The sequence below is a fragment of the Stegostoma tigrinum genome, chromosome 12, assembly GCF_030684315.1.
Source record: "Stegostoma tigrinum isolate sSteTig4 chromosome 12, sSteTig4.hap1, whole genome shotgun sequence".
Classification (NCBI taxonomy): Eukaryota; Metazoa; Chordata; class Chondrichthyes; order Orectolobiformes; family Stegostomatidae; genus Stegostoma; species Stegostoma tigrinum.
Genome location: NC_081365.1, coordinates 819,108 through 839,719, shown reverse-complemented (window position 1 = coordinate 839,719; position 20,612 = coordinate 819,108). Strand labels below are relative to the sequence as shown.

Sequence of the window (20,612 nt, the reverse complement as noted above, 5' to 3'; positions counted from 1 at the left end):
GGAGAGGGAACTGGAATAAATAGGGAGCGAGGGGGAGGCGGACCGAAGATGGAGAGAAAAGAAGATAGGTGGAGAGGAGAGTATAGGTGGGGAGGTAGGGAGGGGATAGGTCAGACTGGGGAAGATGGACAGGTCAAGGAGGCGGGATGAGGTAGTGGGTAGGAAATGGAGGTGCGGCTTGAGGTGGGAGGAAGGGATGGGTGAGAGGAAGAACAGGTTAGGGAAGCGAAGACAGGCTGGGCTGCGGTTGCAGGGGAAGGTGCCGGGTGTGGTGGGATTGGAGGGGAGTGTGGAGCGGACAAGGGCGTCACGGAGAGAGTGGTTTCTCCAGAAAGCAGACAAGGGTGGGAATGGAAAAATGGCTTGGGTGGTGGGGTCAGATTGTAGATGGTGGAAGTGTCGGAGGATGATGCGATGTATCCAGAGGTCGGTGGACTGGTATGTGAGAACGAGGGGGATCCTCTGGGGGCGGTTGTGGCGGGGGCGGAGCGTGAGGGATGTGTTGAGGTTTGTAGTGGATTTTGGTGGCCAGCCTATCACCAGAAATGGAAATACAGATGTCGAGGAAGGGAAGGGAAGGCAAGGCAGGAGCCAGAGATGGACCAGGTGAAGTTGAGAGTGGGGTGGAAATTGGAGGTGAATTTGATAAGCTTTTCCGATTCCAGATGAGAGAGAGAGAAGCAGCACCAATGATATCATTAATATATTGGAGAAAGTGTTGAGGGTGAGGGCTGGAATAGAACTGGAACAAAGAATGTCCCACGCACACCACAAACAGAGAAGCATAACTGGGATCCATGCTGGTAGCCATAGCCACCACTCTGGCCTGAAGAAAATGAAAGGAGTTCAGAGAAGTTGTTCAGGTTGAGGATAAGCTCTGCCAGGTGGAGACGGCTGGCTGGTGGTCAATGGGGACTGTTCAGGCCCTTTTTCCTAAGAAGAAGCGGAGAGCCCCGAGACTGTCCTAAGAATTAGGAGGGCTAATAGGGACCATGAAATTTCGTTGGAAAGTAAGATTTAGAAAAATCCCAAGGTATTTTATGTGTATATTAGGAGCAAGAGGTTACCTAGGGAGAGGGTACATACATTCAAAGGATAAAGGAGGGAATTAATGCATGGAGTCAGAGGAAATGGGTGAGGTACTTTGCTTCAGTATTCATTAAGGAGAAAGACACGGGTGATGGTAAAATTAGGGAGGTATATGTTGATATTCTAGGATGAGTCAATATTAAACAGGAGGTGGTAGAGGGTGTCTTGAAAAACATTAAGGGAGATAAGTTCCCAGGGCCTGATGGGATGTATCCAAAGATACTGAGTGAGGCAAGGGAGGAGATTGCTAGGGACTTGACATAGATTTTTCTATCCTCTTTAGTAACAGGTAAGATTCCAAAAGACTGGAGAATAATCAATGTTGTTCCCTTCTTTCAGGGCAACAGGGACAAGCCAGTAAATTACACACCGGTGAGACTTATATTAGTGGTAAGGAAATTATAGGAGAGCCTGATGTTGTCAAACTTGGAAGAATTCTGAAAAGATTTACAAGAATGTTGCCAGGGGTTGGAGGATTTGAGCTATAGGGAGAGGCTGAATAGACTAGGGCTGTTTTCCCCCCCCCACCCCCGAGTGTCAGAGGCTGAGGAGTGTCATCATAGAAGTTTATAAAATCATGACAGCCACAGGTCAGGTGAATAGCCAAGATCTTTTACCCAGGGTAGGGGTGTCCAAAACTAGACAGTGTAGCTTTAAGGTGAGAGGGGAAAGTTTTAACAACGACATATAGGGAAACTTTTTCACACAGAGGGTGGTGGGTGTATGGAATGAGCTGCCTGAGGAAATGGTGGAGGCTGGTACAATTACAACATTTAAAAGTCATCTGAATGGGTATAAGACTAGGAATGTTTGGAGGGATATGAGCTTAATGCTGGCAAATGGGATTGGATTAATTTAGGATATCTAGTCGTCATGGACGAGTTGAACCGAAGGGTCTGTTTCCATGTTGTGCAGCACCATAAGTCTGAGTCAGCATAGTTTTGTGCTGTGGAGATTTAGTCTCACGAATCTGATTGAGTTTTTTGGGCAAGTAATTCAGGTGATTGATGTCGATTTGACAGTGGATTTTGTCTACATGGACTTTCCCAAAGCATTTGACAAGATCGCTCGTGGTAGGTTGGTCCAAAAGATTAAGTCAGATAAAATCCAGAGTTAGTTGGTAAGTTGGATACAAAATTGGCTTGGTCATAGAGGACAGGAGGTAGTTACAGACATAGAGTATAGAAACTGAACCTTTAGTCCAAATAGTCCATACAGACAATAATGGATCAGTTTTTATCCAATGTGTGCAGGAGAGTTTCCTGACTCAGTATGTCGAAGGGCCAACAAGAGGGGAGGCCACACTGGATCTGGTACTTGGTAATGAACCAGGCCAGGCGTTTGATTTAGTGGTAGGTGAGCACTTTGGAGAGAGTGACCATAATTTGGTTATGTTTAGTTTAGCGATGGAAAGGGATAGGAACATGCCACAGGGCAAGAGTTATAGACGGGGGAAGGGCAATTATAATGCGATTAGGCAAGACTTAGGAGGCACAGAATGGGTTAGCAAAATGCAGGGGATGGGGACAATTGAAATGTGGAGCTGGTTTAAGGAACAGATATTACGTGTCCCCGATAGGTATGTCCCTGTCAGGCAGGGAGGAAGTGATAAGGTAAGGGAACCGTGGTTTACTAAAGAAATTGTATCTCTTGTTAAGTGGAAGAGGGAGGCTGATGTGACGATGAGACGAGATGGTTCAGATGAGGCGATGGAGAGTTACAGATTAGCTAGGAAGGATTTAAAGAGACAGTTAAGAAGAGCAAGGAGGGGACATGAGGAGACGTTAGCAGGTAGAATAAAGGAGAACCCTAAAGCTTTCTATAGGTATGTGAGGAATAAGAGGATGACTGGGGTAGGAATAGGGCCAGTCAGAGACAAAAGTGGAAAGTAGTCTGTGGACCCTGTGGAGATTGGAGTGGTGCTAAATGATTATTTCTCATCTGTTTTCACTGAGGAACAGGAGAATATTGTAGAGGAGATGACTGAGTTATGGGCTACTAGAATTGAAAGGATTAAAGTTAGTAAGGAGGAGGTGTTATCAATTCTAGAAGGTTTGAAGGTAGATAATTCCCCCGGGCTGGATGGGATTTTTCCGAGGATTGTCTGGGAAGCTAGGGAGGAGGTGGCGGAGTCTTTGGCCTTGATCTTTGAGTCCTCATTGTCTATACGTTTAGCACCAGAGGACTGGAGGATTGCACATGTTGTGCGTTTGTTCAAGAAGGGCTGTGGGGATGACCCAGGTAATTATAGACCTGTGAGCTTTACGTCTGTTGTAGGAAAAATTTTGGAAAGGATTATAAGAGATAGGATTTATAATCATCCAACAAGCAACAATTTGATTGGAGATAGTCAGCATGGATTTGTAAAGGGCAGGTCGTGTCTCACAAACTTCATTGAGTTTTTTGAGAAGGTGACAAAGCATGTGGATGAGGGAAGGGCAGTTGACGTGGTGTACATGGACTTCAGTAAAGCCTTTGATAAGGTTCCACATGGTAGGCTATTGGAGAAAGTACGGAGGCACAGGATTGAGGGAGATTCAGCAGTTTGGATTAGAAACTGGCTTTCTGTAAGAAGGCAACAAGTGGTGGTTGATGGAAAGTATTCGGCCTGGAGTCAGGTCACTAGTGTGTGCCTCAAGGATCTGTTTTGGGACCACTGCTGTTTGTCATTTTTATAAATGACTTGGACACAGGCATAGGTGGAATGGCTAGTAAGTTTGTAGATGACACTAAAGTCGGTGGAGTGGTGGATAGTGTGGAAGAATGCTGCAGGTTACGGGGAGACTTGGAAAAACTGCAGGATTGGGCTGAAAGGTGGCAAATGGAGTTTAATATGGATAAACGTGAGGTGATTCACTTTGGGAGGAATAATAGGAAGGCAGAATAATGGGTCAATGGAAAGATTCTTGGTAGTGTGGATGTGCAGAGGGATTTTGGTGTCCATGTACATAGATCCCTGAAAGTTGCCACCCAGGTTGATAGTGCTGTTAAGAAGTCTTACGGTGTGTTAGGCTTTATTGGTGGAGGGATTGAGTTCCGGAGCCGTGAAGTCATGCTGCAACGGTACAAAACGCTAGTGTGGCCTCATTTGGAATATTGCGTGCAGTTCTGGTCGCCCCATTACAGGAAGGATGTAGAAGCATTGGAAAAGGTACAGAGAAGATTTACCAAGATGTTGCCTGGGTCTGGAGTGCAGACCCTATGAAGAAAGGCTGAGGGACTTGGGTCTGTTCTCATTGGAGAGAAGGAGGCTAAGAGGGGATTTAATAGAGACATACGAGATGATCAGAGGATTAGATAGGGTGGACAGTAAGAGTCTTTTTCCAAGGATGATGACTTCAGTTTGTACAAGGGGGCATAGCTACAAATTGAGGGGTGATAGATTTAAGACAGATGTCAGAGGCAGGTTCTTTACTCAGAGAGTGGTAAGGGCATGGAACGCCCTGCCTGCCAATGTAGTTAACTCAGCCACATTCGGGGCATTTAAACAGAATTTGGATAAGCAGATGGATGATGACGGGATAGTGTAGGGGGAGGGGCTTAGATTAGTTCACAGGTCAGCGCAACATTGAGGGCCAAAGGGCCTGTTCTGCGCTGTATTGTTCTATATCAAACTAAATTAGTCCCATATGCCTGCGTTTGGCCCATATCCCTTCAAACGTTTCCTATTCATGGAATTATCCAAAATGTTTTTTAAATATTGTAAATGTAACCTCATCCACCATGTTCCCAGGCAGTTCACTCCACACACAGAGATAATGGGAACCGCAGATGCTGGAGAATCCGAGATAACAAAGTGTGGAACTGGATGAACACAGCAGGCCAATCAGCATCTGCTTCTAAGATGCTGTTTGGCCTGCTGTGTTCATCCAGCTCCACACTTTGTTATCTCTTTCACTCCACACACAAACCACTCTCTGTGTAAGAATGTTGCCGCTCATTTTCTTTTTAAATCTTTCTCATCGCATCTCAAAAATACGTCCTCTACTTTCGAATTTAACATTTTAGGGAAAAGACCCTTGTCATTCATCTTATGTACGTCTCTCATGATTTCATAAACCTCAATAAGGTCACCCCTCAAACTCCTCTGCTCTAGTGAAAAAAGTCACAGACTTTCCAGTTTATTTTTTGCCATCTTTTACTTTTGGTATCTGCACACGAGTTTTTTTTGTGATTTGTGCATGAGGACATAGGGATCTCTCTACAAAGAACCACTCTGAAATTTCTCTCCATTTAGATAATAAGACAACAACCAAAATGGATAACCTCACACTTACCCATATTAAACATCATCTACAAAAATTTGGCACATTCATCTAACCTATCCATATTTATTTGCTAATTTTTAATCTTTTTCATCGCAACTTACTTTCCCACTATTTTAGTGTCAGCTGCAAATTTGGCTCTGGTACTTTCTATCCCCCCATCCAACTCATTAACATAGATGGTAAATAGTTGGGGCCCAAGGACCAAATGCTGTGATACCCTACTAGTTACACTTGTCAGCCAGAAAGGTCCCAATTATGCAGATTTCTGTTGGTTAGCCAATCCTCTATCCAAGTTAACAAACTACCTCTAACCCCATGTGACCTTGGCTTGTGTAGTGAACTTATCAAATGCCTTTTGGAACTCCAGATATAATCTACAGGATCCCCGTTATCCATACTGCCTGTTACATTTTCAAAGAGCTCCCATATTACTGACTGTCTATGTTAACCACTTAAGCAGTCTACTTTTGCTGAAAATGACCCATTTTGTTAAAGTCTTTCATATTGTGTTCATCACAACAACTATTAAGAATTATTTGGGGAAAACCAACATTTAGACTGCATGATATGAGGTTGATTGATTGGCAAGTGGTTTCTGAATGGCAACGGTGTTGCCATGCAGAATGCATTAATCAATGATAATTGAAGTGCACAGCCAAACAACATTGTTGGTCTGCCTACAGGACCAAGAATTGCACTAATTAAAGAAGGCAGATCACCACTACTTCCTCAAGGACAAGGGCAATAAATGCTTGCCAAGCCAGCAGCACCCACATCCTACAACTGAATACGAAATAAAAACTACCAAGTTTTGTTTCAATTTTAAATCAGGCAAGTTGACTCTGTCAGGGAATTTAACTCAGAAATGAACATCAAGATTTTGTCCAGTTGAAACAAGTCGTGTGTATACATCTCTCACTCTACAAAGTACAGGGCCCTGTTTATTCACAAGGCTGTTGTCTTCCTCGCCGAGCTGGTTTGTTTTCGTTCAGACGTTTCGTCACCAAACTAGATGACAGCATCAGTGGACCCTCCGATTAAGTGATGTTATTCTATTCTCCTTGGAACTTATACTGCGTGTTCCCTTATGGTGACTACCGTCATTTCGGGTTTTGATCTGGATGGGTTTGTACATGGGGTCCAACTCTATAATGTTTGTTGATTTAAGTATGGGTGGAAAACCATGCCTCTAGGCATTCCCATGCGTGTCTATGTTTGGCTTGGGCTACTACGGTTACTTTGTCCCAGTTAAACTAATGGCCTTTGTTGTCTGAATGTACCGATATTAAGGAGAGTTCATCGTGCTGTTTTGCTGCTAGCTGATGTTCATATATTCCAATGGCTAGTTTCATTCCTGTCTGTCTGATGTAATGCTTGTGCCAGTCATTGCACTGTACTTTGTAAATCACATTCATTCTGCATGTTGTGGGAACGGGTTCTTTAATCATTGTAAGTGTTTGTCGTAGAGGGGCCATGGGCTCATGGGCCGCCATGATTCCTATTTATTTGAGGAGTCTTGTTGTCTGTCTGATATGTTCCTGATGTAGGGATTTAAGATGCCATTCCCACAACATGCAGAACAAATGTCATTTACAAAATACCATGGAATGACTACCACAAACAATACATCGGACAGACAGGAAGGAAACTAGCCATCAGAATACACGAACGTCAGCAAGCAGCAAAGCGGTACAATGATCTCTCCTTAATATCGGTACATTAAGACAACGAAGGCCATCAGTTTAACTGGGACAAAGTAACCATCGGAGCCCATGCCAAACACAGACACACACAGAATTTCCCAGAGGCATGGTTTTCCACTCATACTTCAATGAACAAACATATAGCATTTGTCCCCCCATATACAAACCCGTACAGATCAAAACCACAAATGACACTAGTCACCATAATGGACCAGACAGTATAAAATCCAAGCAGAGTAGAATAACATCGCTTCATCAGAAACTCCGCTGATGACATTACCTAGCAGTCATGAAACGTCAGAACACAAATAAGTCAGCTCAGCGAGCGAGTCAACCACCTCATCTGCAAGCCAAGCTATGGATCTTTGCCAATACCTGCTTATTCTGAAGAAGGGTCACCAGACCCAAAACGTTAACTTTGTTTTCTCCTTCACAGATGCAGCTAGACCGGCTGAGCTTTTCCAGCAACTTTGTTTTTGTCCCTAATTATCCATGTCTGTGGTTTCAAAAGTGTGCCACACTGTAGGCCTGACAGGAATTGTCAGTGTAATTCTTTGCACACTCAGAATTACCTGGCAAATGTTATCCAGTCGTGAAACCATTTCTAATACTGGGCACCGTATTTTACGTTACGTAAGTTCAGGCTGGTTGGTATGGTCAGGACCTTGCTCGTTGTGAACTACCAAAGGAATGGGATGTTTGATATAATCCACTGGTCTTTGGATCATACGGCCTACGTTCCTGGCATCACACGAGCACTGAAATTCATTTACTGCATCACTCAGTTACGTGAGAGACAAAACATTTTCCAAATGACAGTAGGACCCTGTTTGTGGTAGACTCTATACAGCAGCCCAGCCACACACCTCCATCCTGTGACCGCAGGCCCCAGCACACCCAGCCACATGACAAGGCCCCAACCTCGAGCACTCACCACGTCCTGAGACCCTCCAGCCAATCAGCTACCGGTCACGTGCCACTCTCCCGCCTCGCCGCCGGCGGCCACGTGACGTGCAGGTCCTTGTCCGGTTTGTTTTTGACGTTACCCCAGTGCGCGGTGACGTTTCTGCAGTACGTGGTGACGAGAGGCCGGTGCGCGGGCCCAGCGGCTGAAGATGGCGGAGTATCTGGCCTCGATTTTCGGCACCGAAAAGGACAAGTGAGTGTGGCCCCGGGAGCGGGGCTGGGAGAATTCTCCGCCCGCTCACTCGCCCCGGCACTCCCGGCAGACTGCGTCGGCCTCACAGACCGGGGACCTACACAATATGGCGGAGTGGTTACTCGGGGCTCGCAGCGAGGCATAATGGGGCCCACACGGAGACAGAGGCCCAGGGGGAAAGAGAGAGAGGCCCGGGCGGCATTGGGAGGAGAGAAAGAGAGAGAGCTCATTGTTGGGCTGGGGATGGTTTGTTGGGATCGGGGAAGGTAATCGGGCCCGCGGTGCCTGAAACGGCGCTGGAAGCAGATGCAGCAAGACCTCCCCCGGGGATCCGAAACCCCAAGAGGGACAAGATGCCGCCGAGTTCCGGGGAATGAGACTCTTTGGTTTCGAACCTCGAGAAAGTTATCACAGTCGTGATGGTCTCAATCACTCTCTTGTGTTAAACCATAAGAAGTAGGCTATTCAGCCCTTCGAATTTTCTCTGCCGTTAGAGAGATCATGGCTGAATTGATCATCCTCAACTCCCATTTCCTGCCTTTCCTCCTAATCCTTCTTTCCCTTACCTGTAAGAGTCTGCTTATCTCAACCTTGGTAAATTGCACGCCGGTGAGCCTTGCGGAGTGAGGAAGTTATTGCTGAAGATTCTTAGGGCCAGGATTTACTCAAATTTGTTACAAGTATGGGCTTATTTCCCACAGGCAGCATAGCTTTGTATAGAGAAGGTCGTGTCTCACGAACTTGAATGCGTTTTGTTTTTTGGGAAGTGACAAAGATGATCGGGGGAGGGTGGTTGTTGTATGCTGTCTATATGGACTTTAGCAAGGCCTTTACAAGGTCCCTGACGTCACGCTGATACAAAAGGTGAAGTTCCATGGGATCTGTGGAAAGTTGGTAAAATGGATACATAACTGGGGTAGTCATTATAAGACAGAATAACAGTGGAATGGAGTTTTTCTGATTGCAGAGCTGTGACTAGTGGTGTTCCATTGGGATCACTGCTGGGACCCCTATTGTTTGTAATATAAATGATTTGGAAGAGAATGTAGGTGATGTGATTAGTAAGTTTGTGGATAATGCAAAGATAATGAGGATTGCGAGAGGATACAATGGATATGTTAATCTGGAGATTTAGGCAGAGAAATGACATTCTGTTCATTTATTTTTTAAAAAATTATGGAAGTCATTTCACACTTTCTACATTTTGAAGCAAGTTGTGTTCTGCAGTGATGTAGTTCTGACAAATTTTTACAATTGAGCACCAGTGTAATACCATCAGCATTGGCTATGTGTCCCAGTGATCAGCACTTTCTAAACATCCCATGCCATCTTCCAACCTCCCTTTGATGCATTGATGAAGATTTCCATGTGCCTTGTATTTCCCGAAATTTACAAGGCTAATGGTGATTCTCTGAAGCTTAATCACTAAGGGAATTAGAAGGAGTAAATTTGGAAAACTGTTTCTGCGGATTGTGGAGTGGTGTAAACATTAGAACTACATCTTGTGAAGTTTACAGACACTTAATGAAGAAACAGTAGAAGTTTGGAACTCTTAATGGCAATTGATGCATGATAATTTAACTTCAAATATGAGATTGCTTAACAATTTTTAACCGCAGAGTGAAAGGAATGAGAACGAAGGCAAGCATATGGAGTTAGATTACAGATCACACATGATTCTGTTGGATGGTGGAACAAGATCATTTGGGTGAATACGTGAGAGTGCAAGTTTCAATGAAATTCTTATGGTTGTGAGTAGTCAAGTGCAGCCTATGATAATTAATAGGAAGAGGGATGGACTCAGTAACTGAAGAACAGCATTTCAACTGTAGTCTAAATACAGTGGCTTCAGTCTTCCAAATCATTAATTGGAGGAAATGTATGCTGATCTAGTATTGTTATAGACATAGTTTGACAGTAATGGAGGGTTAGTAGGAGTTAACAAGAAAGGGAGTTCATCTTTAGCTTGTGTTTTCAAATGTTGATATATTGTTTAGGAGGGTAGCCATGCATTTATGAAGCACTGTAGCCTCAGGACAGCCTGACACTTCTGGCTTCAAGTATTTTTGAAGCAAACCAGGGAAATATGTCTTCTTAATAAAGAATTCTGTAAGCTGAAGATTTCATCATTGGTTCTCCCTTATAGGTACTTTAAAAAAACTTTGTAGGAGTTCAGTCTTAAACAGTCTAAATATTATCTGGGACAGGATAATCTGCTGTTATCTCTTCAATATAAAGCACGTTTCACCCTTAGGTATGATCCCTCCTTCCTGCTGGAAGGAGATAAAGCTAATCTACTTATGATTTTTCTTGCTTTTTCAAGTCAAGGGAGATTAGAGCCCAGTACAGTAACTAGGCTCATGCATGTTTGAAACCACATTCCTGATGATTTATTTTCCTTCTTTATTCATTGACGGGATGAGGATGTCACTGGCTAGACAGCATTTATTGGCCATCCCTAATTGCCCAAGGGTAGTTCAGAGTCAACCACATTTCTGTGGGTCTGGAGTCACCATGTAGGCCAGACCAGGTAAGGATGGCAGTTTCCTTTCCTAAAGGACATTAGTGAACCAGATGGCTTTTTCCTGACAATCAACAATGGATTCATGGTCATCATTAGATTCTTAATTCCAGCTATTTTATTGAATTCAAATTCCACCATCTGCCATGGCTGGCTTTGAACCCGCATCCCCAGAATGTTATCCAGGTCTCCAGCGATAGTATTAGTGGGCCATTGTTGCCCCTTGATGCCTTGCTTGGATCCTGTTGCCATTACTCTGCAGGGCAGCACCTTTGGCCAGACATGAAAAAGCCATCTGCTGCTCTGGCTTTGAGGGTGTTTTTGACTGTGCAGTAGCAAATTGTTAAGGAAGCAATGTGATTCTCCCAGAGATTGAAAATTTTTAATGCCCTGTGTACTCCTGCAGAGCTAAGGTACCTGGATGTTGTAGCATGTCCTTATGAATGTCAAGATACACAAAATCAAGCCATTGAGAAAACTTTTGAGCATGTGACAGAGATGCCTAGCTTAATGTATGCTCCTTACTGATGGGGTTCCCTGGTGAAACAGTTGCTTGGTACTCCAATCTCCTACACTAGTGAGAGAACTGTCTTCAGACACTCTCCTTTGTGAACCACTCTAAATGAGAGTCCATATCCATCTATGTAGTCGTATTGTGTTGATGATGTCACTGGAATAAGAAATAGGAGCCAGGAGTAGGCCACTCATCCCCTCTAGCCTGCTGTGCTATTTATTCAAAATTTTGCCGACCACAGCCTTGCGTATATTCAGTGACCCTTCAGCTGCTCTCTGGGGTAGAACATTCCAAACAGTCATGAGTGACAAAGTCCTTTTCATTGCTGCCCTAAAGGAAATTCCCCTCATTCTGAAACTGAACTCCTTATTCTACATCCTTCCATGAGAGGAAGCAATCTTTTATCGATCTTATCAAATCGTTTCAGAATCAAATGTGGCAATAAAATCATTTCATTCTTTCAAATATCAATGAGGATAGGCAAACTTGCTTAACTCGCCTTCACAGGACAAGCACTTCATCTCAAGAATCAGCCAAGTGAACCTGTCATTGCAGATATGTTCTTTCTTATGACCAGAACTGTACGCATTACTCTAGGTTTGTTTGCATCGCTGCCAAGTATATTTATATCATGCAACAATTAAAGAAACTTCCTGACTTCAAATCATGCCCCCCCCCCCCCCGCCCCCTGCCCAAGTCCTTGCAATTCAGGCCCTCATTACTTACTGTATCTGCATGTTAATCATTTGTGATTCATAAACTGAGCAACCTGGTTTCCCATATGTATTCCACAGTCTGTCTCTATTGAAGTCGTTTGGTGCATAATCAATTGGAAGAGAGACAGCACTAGAGGAACAAATGGTAAGGTAGTGGCCAGCATCAAAGTAAGAGGGCATGTAATAAAGTCTAAATTGGTTTGTGTGTATATTTGAACAAACTGTATGATTTGACTCCATTTTCCTAACTTAAAGTACAAGAGCAGCTCTCAGGCAATACTTTATCCCGTATTTATTAATCTTGGAGATCATGGTGAGTCTGGGATCTAGAATTTCTTTTCAGTGTCTTAGTTCTATTAGATGATAAATTATGCTTTTAAATTGGCAGCTTGCATTTAGAGCAGTGCTTTACCCCACATATTGCAATCTCTACAGTTCTTGCTGCTCAAACCTGTCAGAGCTACAGCAGTTGAGCTGCTTCTCATTCAATGTCACATGTCCGAGTGAGGTACATCAGCAAGGCAGACCTTTGGGCATTATTTGGCCTTGTATTAAAGTAAAATTTGGAGCAGTTTCTAACTTTGTGGAGTCATATATAGAAGTAACAGTCTAACTGAAAAAGGGAATCATATGGAGAATAATTCTCATTCAAATTAGAAAACACTGGGATTAAATGTTATGCTGTGACTGAGTGCTGTACTGAGCAGATGTGTCCTCTTGTAACAGGGTCAACTGTTCATTTTATTTTAAAATTGGAGCCTGTCGTCATGGAGATAGATGTTCTCGTTTGCACAACAAGCCAACTTTCAGTCAGGTGAGTTTGCAATGTGTTCATAATATGAAACAATGGCGGTATTCAACAGCTCTCTGGGAGCTGAAGCTCATACATGTACTAGTCAAAGGTGATGCACACTGCTTTAATGCTGTTAACCATCTTGCCCATTGTTAAGATTATTGCTGCCTTCTGTGAATCGGACCCTTCCTATCTTGTGTCTGTCTATCTCCTACTGAAATGCTGGCATCTTGTCTCCCGGTCTATCAGTTTGTGGAAGTGTTAAGCTGATTGGGAAGTATCTAGCTTCTGGTATTTTCCTGCCAACTTGGGTCGTAAAGGCTAATCCAGCCTTCCTTTATGAAGCGTTTTTTTGAACAAACACCTTAGGAAGAGCAGCCAGATTCCTCACTTATATTTAGCCATAAAATTATGCCAATGCTGCAAGCTGTTGTGCTTTTTACTTTATCTAGTGCAAAACCATCAACTACAATTTGTACCACACCTGTTTGTTGATGAAGAAACAGCTGCAGTGGCACAGAATCAGCTGTACTTCATTCCTCTAACTGTTTTGCAGAGATCCTCATCCAGCTTGCATCATGAGTACATTAACTGATATTGGCATGTCCCCTCCTGTACATCTCAAACTGATGGCTAATTTTAATATAAAATTGACCAGCCTTTCGAATCTCTATACTGGGGAAATAGTTTAATTTATTCATTATCAGTTCTGAATGTGCATGTCACTATGAGTAAACTGTATGTGTTTTGATGACTTGTATTTGTTCATTGTAATGTTACAGCAGACCTTTAAAAGTCCTTCAAATGATGAAGAGCTTTTGGTTGCAGTAACTTAATGGTTCAGTGCTGATTATTCTGCCTTGAGTTTTCAAATTCATGTGCCATTTCCCACAAATAGGTACAGCCATTTCCTCATTCACAAATAGTCTGCTTCCCCCACTACCAGAAGAAGCTGTGCTGAGGACTGACTTTGACTTTTAGTTTTATAATGGATACTTTATTCCTCATGTTTGTGCATGCAGAACCTACGGGCTGTCCATGTTTTTCTGTCCTCCAGTTGTTAAACTGGGCAGGATATTTTCTACTAAACTGTTTGCTGTATGTAATTAAACTTCAATCTGACTTTAATTCTAATTTTAACCTTAATTTTAAAGCAAAATAAAACTGACCCACACGTGCACGCTGCTACCCCACTTATCCATTAAGCTTCAAATGTTGGGAAGAGCAGTCCTGTTGATAAACAGCTGAATGCGAACCTAAAATTGTGCTGCAAGGGGTTTTTAGAGCCACCTTTTTGAAAACCTGGAATGCAGTTTGTTTCCTTCTTCCATGTTGTTTAAAAAAAAAACCTGCTCATGTGATTGATATTCTTGGTTTGGCCGAGCTTACCCTTGCTATTTCCTATAATACTGGCTCAGTGATTAATGAAATGAGCTTGAAGTTCGTTTGTAGGAGAGCTTATGCAGCACAAATGATAGTGCTCCTATCTCTTGGTTAGAACATCCAAATTCAAATCCTACCTGCCCCAGCCGTGTCATAACATATCTGAAGAGATTGAAAAGAGAGAGCTACACCTATCATTGAGATAATCCTGACCTCTACCTATTATTTTTGAAGCCCCAAAGCCTTCAGACACTTATTGAGTTGATGTTTTTTTCCTGTTGTTTTGTGCAGAATACAGTTGATTTGCAACTTACCCTCTGTAGTTTGTCTGCTTAATGGTATGAATGACACTGCTGTAGACTAAGTCTACATATGGACTGAGGATTAAAGCTGCAAGATGGTAATTGGCAGATCAAGTGTGAATTATGAAGAGCTAAGAAACAGTTGAATTGTCCAATAGACCTTGGTAGCTGTGCTGATGCTGGATTTCAGCAAAGTTACCATGCTTTATATTCAAACACAAGCTGACACTGGTTATTTCTTTTAGTTGCCTGTGCTGTCTAGACACCGGGTGATACTTTTTCAAATTCCCAAGTATTCTCTCAACATTTTGCCAGGGATCTACTTTCATCTGTAATTGTTTTGATTCATTTTTTACCTGCTTCCTCCAGCTTCCCTTTCTACAATAACAGCACAAGTTATGTGAGAGCTGAAGCATCAGTGTAATGGCAAAATGACTGCTGTTGTAACTACGCCGTCAGGGCCCTTCCCCGTCCCATCGTAACTGCACCGTGGAGAATGTCTGAAGTGGTGGATATTACAGTTTGTTTTTCCTCTTTAGATATTTGCTGATCTGTGATGGAGCTAACTGTTGAAATGCCTATTTTTTTCCACCCTTGATAAGACGACAAATTTAATGCATGTCCTCGGTCCTGGGGCAATTTTAGTCACTGTTTAGGTTAATGGCTGCATCACATGGATCTTGGAGTATGGTTAGAGTGGTTAACTATGTTGATTCCCTGCAACATCCATGAGGTTACCCTTGATCGCAGCGTGTATTCTAAAATGTCATCAAAGTGAAATAATGTGGCATTTGTATCTGAATTTCGCTTCTCATGGCGTCTTCACACTTCCTGTCAGAACTGTTGGTGAACCTGTTAGCCATTATTGCAATTTATTTTTATAAATGGCTATTCTGAAGACTGCCACTGTCTAATTCTGTCCCTGCAACCTGCTAATCCTTTACATTAGCTTTGAGAAGCATTTCTACTTGCTGATCTCCTTTTCTGTCACACTTGAACTGTTGTGATGCTCCAAACCACGTGAAATTTTCAAGCATTTTCCTTTTTCTTTCTGTACTGTTCAGCCTCTTGATCGCAGCTCAGGGGGACTATTTTCATTTTTAATCTTTGGCCATCTCCGTCGTTAAACTTAAGTATGAGGAACAACAGAGTGAACATAAATGTAAACACACAAATTCCACAGAAGAAAGCTGTTGCCAGTGTTCTGGAACCGCCCCTGTTCATTTTAGTAAACCCTGCACACATCAGGTACTGAGACAATTCTGCTTTGTGTCCTGGTCCTGGTTAGATACGACATCATTTGGTGTGTTTATTGCTAACCTATCAGAGGTCATGTCCTGCATTTTCATGGGGTGCATGTGAAATTAACAGGAATCTCTGTGCACCTCTACCTCTAAGCATTTTGTTGGCTTTTTCATCGCGGTTGCTGCTTGTGATGTGCTGCTTGCTTTTCGATTCACTGAATCATTCTAGCTTTGTATTGGAACAGATATGCAAACCCTTTGTTAAAGTTTGTACTTGCATATCTGTCTCATGTTAGTGTAATAACTGAGAGTAAGTCTTGTGTGGCACCACCATACTTGGTTTGAGATGGTAGCCATTTGCACTGAGCTTTCTAATCATACCAGTTCTTATAACTATGCTCTTAGGCACCAAGATATTTCCCTTTTTAAAATGGCTTATCCATGTTAAAAATTGACTAAAACTTTCCTTTCAAATTCCACCTTCTATTTCTAGAAGCTTGAAGAGCTCCTCAACAGTGGAGGTTCTATTTACACCAAATTTTTTTCCATCTAAGTGAAAACTCCTTAGTTACACACTACAGTAACATTTTTCATGATATTGCATTAGTATCTTTGTGCTACTGGCTGTTCCAACTACTTCATGACAGTTAGGTGCTACTGTCGAAATGAGCATGATGAAAACTACATACCTGAAATAAACAAGTGCCAACAGATGTATCCCTGCAGTGACTTGTCCTTGTGGAACATTTGGGTACAGGATTGATGCCAATGGGTGTTAAAGTAAACTGGCCGACACACATTCCATTTTGATCTCCATGTGAGATGGAAGTTCTGCTTTTGCAAAGACACACTGAGCTCCATATATTCCCAGCAGGGGACAGCTGTGGTTATTCCAGCTTTTTGTGAATTCTATCTAAGGCATTGAACCTCCTTCCCATCTAATTCAGCAGCTGCCTTTTAATGTACATGCTTTCTGATTGCAGATTAAGTTGAGTTTCAGGAATGTATTGCTTTAGCTCTTGGCATGATCCCATCTACATCAATTTCAAGAGAATAACTACTTGACTGGCTAAAGCAAGCAACTTTTTCCAACATGTCCACAGTTATTAAACTTGGTAGCAGTTCAGCATTAGCTCAGGTTAAGCCTGCTGGTATTTCACGCCATTTTCCCCGATGCTGCCACTAGTTATGAAGGCAGTTACGGCTACTCTTAATTTTAACACTTGCGTGGTGGTTGGGGAGGTTTCCACTCTAATATTGAACCCTTCCTGCAGTGAATGAGAACAGGGACCAATCTCCAAGATCAGGTTGTAAAACGAGCCAAATTAAATAACACTGGGACAAAATAACATGTATTTCGTGTCCAGTGAAAGATTTCTTCCCATGTTGATGACTCGCTGCTTCTCTACCTCTAGGCTGCCATGTTACATTGAGCTGTATACAGGGTAGCCTCATGAATGTAGCATTGTTTATGATCATGTCAGAGTTCTCTCCACTCCGCAGTCCTCTCCATTATGTGCAGCAGCCAATGGGATTTCCTTTTTTTCTTCTGCAGACCATCTTGATTCAAAACATCTACCGTAATCCCCAAAATAGTGCACAGACGGCAGACGGCTCACACTGTAAGTCCCACCATTGGAGATCTGGGGTTTGGCCATTTCGTAGAGCAGTAGCTGTTGGTCTCACCTTATATGAGGCCAGTTCAAACAAAGATGAGGTGTAAACAGAACGTTGGCATTGATCCAGGGCTTGATGTTCATTTCCCAATAGGAACTACTATTCAAATCTTGTGTGCAGACATGTTGGCACAGACTTTGTGGACACCTGTAAGTCCTATCCCAGAATCCAGAGTTGGGAAGGCTGTTCATGATTAATTTGACATGAAAGAAAATGTCTCAAAAAAACATCAAACCCTGGCTAGTGAGTGCTAAAAGTGTTGGCTTCTAGACATCAGGTTTGGTGCTGGAGATGGTTCAGTAGTGTGAGCTCACACTGGGTAAGTAGAGGCTTTTCAGTACCATGCATTGCTGAGATATGCCAACAACTCAAGACCAGTATCCTGATTCCGAATAACCTCAATATAAATTTGTGGGAATCTCATGGTATAAAATGACTGGTAGGGGAGTCTATGTGTACTGACTGAACTTGAGAGCCTGGAGCCTGGGGCTAGGGTCTGCAGTGGTCAAGCTATGGTTTATTCCCGTGGTCCTGTGGCTGCACTTCCTGACGTGTTTAAAACAGAATGCATCAGAAAAGCATTCGGTTTTTGTAGATGGTCCTCACTATGATGTGTATTTGTGAGCTTCTGTCTTAAGTAAATTTCTGATTCTGAGTCATGACCCAGTTACTGGTGGTCCTGCTGCTGTTATATCATGATATCTCCATATCTTCACAGCTTTGTCAGATGGGTTCTGATGAAAATGAAGACTCATCATTCTGAAGGGATTAACTTTTTCTTTTCAGCTCCCCATTTGCCAAGTCAAAGAGCGTAAAGTAGGTTTTAAGTTGAATTTTTTTTAGAGATGTGGTGTGAAAACCTGTTACGTTTTGTATTTCAGACCATTGCGCTCTTGAACTTATACCGTAACCCTCAAAACTGTACCCAGACAGCAGACGGTTTCCACTGTAAGTTAACAAATGTATTTGCAGGTTGTTGAGTTGTATTTATAGTCAGGAGGATGTGTGTTTTGTCATCCAATTCAGTACTTTCTAATAATATAGTTTGAGCAAAGTCTAGTACATGTGTGTCTTCCAATTTTCTCAACTGTCTGGCTAAGAGGGAATGGGAGGGAGGGAGGGGGCATGCTGTAGATGGCAAAGATTGGACCAGAAGACTCAAGATATTGAACAGAAATATAATCACTTCCTGAACACCTCTTCTAGTATGGGCTGTCATATTCAGACTAAACTTGATTCAGTGTCTAGAATGTTGCATCTTTGGGTTTGGTGCTGCCTAAGTCTTGGGTCAGAACAGCATCCAAAGCATAAAGGACATGGTTCGTTATGTACATGAAAGCATCTGTTCTGAGGTTAACTATGGTTGGAAGCAGAATGCTCAGTTGCAGTGATGGTTCAGACCTATTTCTTGAGTTTGAAGCTGTTTGGCAGGGGGAGGGTGAAGTAAACCAGCGAAGGGATGGAGGAGAAGTTACTTCAAAAATGTTCATTTTACTTTTTAAGAATGAACTGGTAATGGACAGTCCCCTCTTACTCATGTCATAAAGTGGAACAGATAAACAGTAGAGATAGGATCCTGTGAACGAATGGGACACTGAATAGAATTCGCAAAAAACAATCCACCAACGTTGCTACAACTCTAGCTTGGCAGCACACATCTCATACTTCCATTGTGGGCCTGTTTCTCCCAGTTAAACAGCAAAACTGGAAAAAAGTCTGCTTTTTGTCTTCTGTTAAATGCAGTTTTGCTGTGCTCAACCGCAGTACAAATAATTTAGGAAATCTGGAATCAGATTTAATAAACAGCAGAAACCTTTATCTGAAAGATAAACTTAAACTCTTGCTGATAAAAGCTTGAGTTTGAATAAAATTATACAGATCCCTAGTGTATGTGATACAATAGAATTATTGTTCAGTCCTTTTATTGATATTCTATGTAAAAGTTGGGGATGATTGTTTCTGGAGTAAATCGACATGGGAAGGGGCCAGAAAAGTGGACAGGAGGCAGAGAATCAGCATGATAAATTAGATAGGGAAGCAGTCTCAGTGGATATTTGAAATTCTTTTTGAACTTCAATTCATGACACCACAGGAATCATCCTGTTTGATTTTTAACCATGCGCTGGTGTGTACCTAAGCTAATAAATTCAGAATGGACATTGCTGGCTAGGCCAACATCTGTTCCCAAACCCCAGTTGTCCGGACTTGGCGACTGTGAGCTGCCTTAAATATGATCGTAGTCACTTAGGCCAGACTGTAAGGAAAACAGCCTAAGGGACAAGAGTGAGCTAGATTTTACAACAATCTGGTAGTTTCGCTGTCACTATTGCTGACATTAGTTTTTACTCCAGATTTAATTAATTTTCTGAATTTAAATTTCATTTTCTGTATGGTGGATTGTTCCCTAGAGGGCAGGATTTTGTGGTAGCTGTGCCAAATCTAGATATTCTGAATCAGATATCCTTTTGTATATGTTTAAAACACAGCTAATTGTTTGAATTGGACAGAAGTTGAAGGATGGTTTAAATTACAGCTTCAGCAGGGCTTTATTTTGTGGTGGATTGCTTAGTCAGGCTTGGTTCTTCTGCAGACATCTTCTGATAAATTTGAATGCTGTGATTGGCACTTACGTACCTGATTGCAGACTGAAAAGATGTTCAGAACCACCAGAAAAAGACACTACTCTGTATCTTGGGCCTTAAAGTTAGATCACGTGAGATTCAGGGTGAGCTTGCCAATTGGATAAATTGAATTGAAGATTGACTTAATGGCAGGAGACAGAGTATGATGTTGGAGGGTTGTTTTTTGGATTGGAGACCTGTGACCGATAGTGTTCCACAGGGATCAGTGATAAGTCCACTTTCATTTGTTAGTTTATAAATTATTTAGATGAGAATATAGAAAACATGGCTAAAACGTTTGCGAATACACACCAAAATTAGTGGTAGAGTAGACAGTGAAAAAGATTATCTAGGTATTTTGGTGAAACAAATAAGGGCAGGACTTCTACAATTAAAAGTAGGGCCTTGGATGGTGTTGCAGAATAGAAACACCTAAGGTTTTAGGTACATAATTCTTTGAAATTTGTGTCACATATAGGGTGGTTAAGAAGGCATTAAGCACCCTTGGCTTCATTGCTGAGGTCTTTTGAGTATAGGATTTGGAACGTTATATTGAAGTTGTCCAAGTTATTGGTGAGGCCTCTTCTGGAATACTGTCCAGTTATGGTTGCCTTATTATAGG

General features: G+C 42.4%; 2 protein-coding genes across 5 annotated transcripts in view; one reads left to right on the top strand and one right to left on the bottom strand.

The window, feature by feature from the left end:
• Positions 1–7,997, bottom strand: part of cryaa (crystallin, alpha A) — a 56,718-nt gene extending 48,721 nt beyond the window's left edge. Inside the window, exon 1 of the mRNA XM_048541100.2 lies at positions 7,927–7,997. Within this exon, the coding sequence (XP_048397057.1) occupies positions 7,927–7,932 (6 nt within the window). The 5' untranslated portion in view covers positions 7,933–7,997. The remainder of the gene's footprint in view (positions 1–7,926) is intronic.
• A 91-nt stretch (positions 7,998–8,088) lies between these two features.
• u2af1 (U2 small nuclear RNA auxiliary factor 1) overlaps positions 8,089–20,612 on the top strand; it is a 34,301-nt gene continuing 21,777 nt past the window's right edge. For 2 of the 4 annotated variants that reach the window (XM_048541098.1, XM_048541096.1), the window contains exons 1-3: positions 8,089–8,219; positions 12,697–12,784; positions 17,248–17,314. In XM_048541098.1, the coding sequence (XP_048397055.1) occupies positions 8,176–8,219; positions 12,697–12,784; positions 17,248–17,314 (199 nt within the window). In that variant the 5' untranslated portion in view covers positions 8,089–8,175. Of the gene's footprint in view, positions 8,220–12,696; positions 12,785–17,247; positions 17,315–18,250; positions 18,318–20,612 lie in introns of all 4 variants that reach the window. The other 2 variants (XM_048541097.1, XM_048541095.2) reach the window with 2 other exon arrangements.